The sequence below is a fragment of the Etheostoma spectabile genome, chromosome 22 (assembly GCF_008692095.1).
Source record: "Etheostoma spectabile isolate EspeVRDwgs_2016 chromosome 22, UIUC_Espe_1.0, whole genome shotgun sequence".
NCBI lineage: Eukaryota > Metazoa > Chordata > Actinopteri > Perciformes > Percidae > Etheostoma > Etheostoma spectabile.
In genome coordinates, this window is record NC_045754.1 from 3,897,362 (window position 1) to 3,897,666 (window position 305).

Here is a 305-nt window from a genome sequence, read left to right on the forward strand (position 1 = left end):
TGTGTGTGTGTGTGTGTGTGTGTGTGTGTGTGTGTGTGTGTGTGTGTGTGAAAAATCAGACAGCGGAAAAGAATAAGGTCTGTGTGTCTCTCTTTAGTTACTTTCGGTAAATGCAAGTCAGATGCTCACAGTTCATGTCGGTGTGCAGCACGTCTACAAACATGGCGTCTGTGGGGTCCAGCCTGTCCTCCGGTGTGGCGCTGGTAAACATCGGCCCGGCTGGGTCCAGACCTGGAGGGAAGGAGCTTGGCTCAGGAACCCATTAAGGGTTACATACATACACCCCCCTATGTTAAAACACAGGG

The 305-nt window shown here is 51.1% G+C and overlaps 1 protein-coding gene and 1 long non-coding RNA gene across 2 annotated transcripts in view; one reads left to right on the top strand and one right to left on the bottom strand.

Moving 5' to 3' along the window:
• The window catches only part of lipib (lipase, member Ib), a 15,701-nt gene that overhangs the window by 8,837 nt on the left and 6,559 nt on the right, over positions 1-305 (bottom strand). Inside the window, exon 4 of the mRNA XM_032504546.1 lies at positions 130-231. Coding sequence (XP_032360437.1) covers positions 130-231 — 102 coding nt within the window. The remainder of the gene's footprint in view (positions 1-129; positions 232-305) is intronic.
• Positions 1-305, top strand: part of LOC116672645 (uncharacterized) — a 6,635-nt gene that overhangs the window by 5,372 nt on the left and 958 nt on the right. The window lies entirely within an intron of this gene.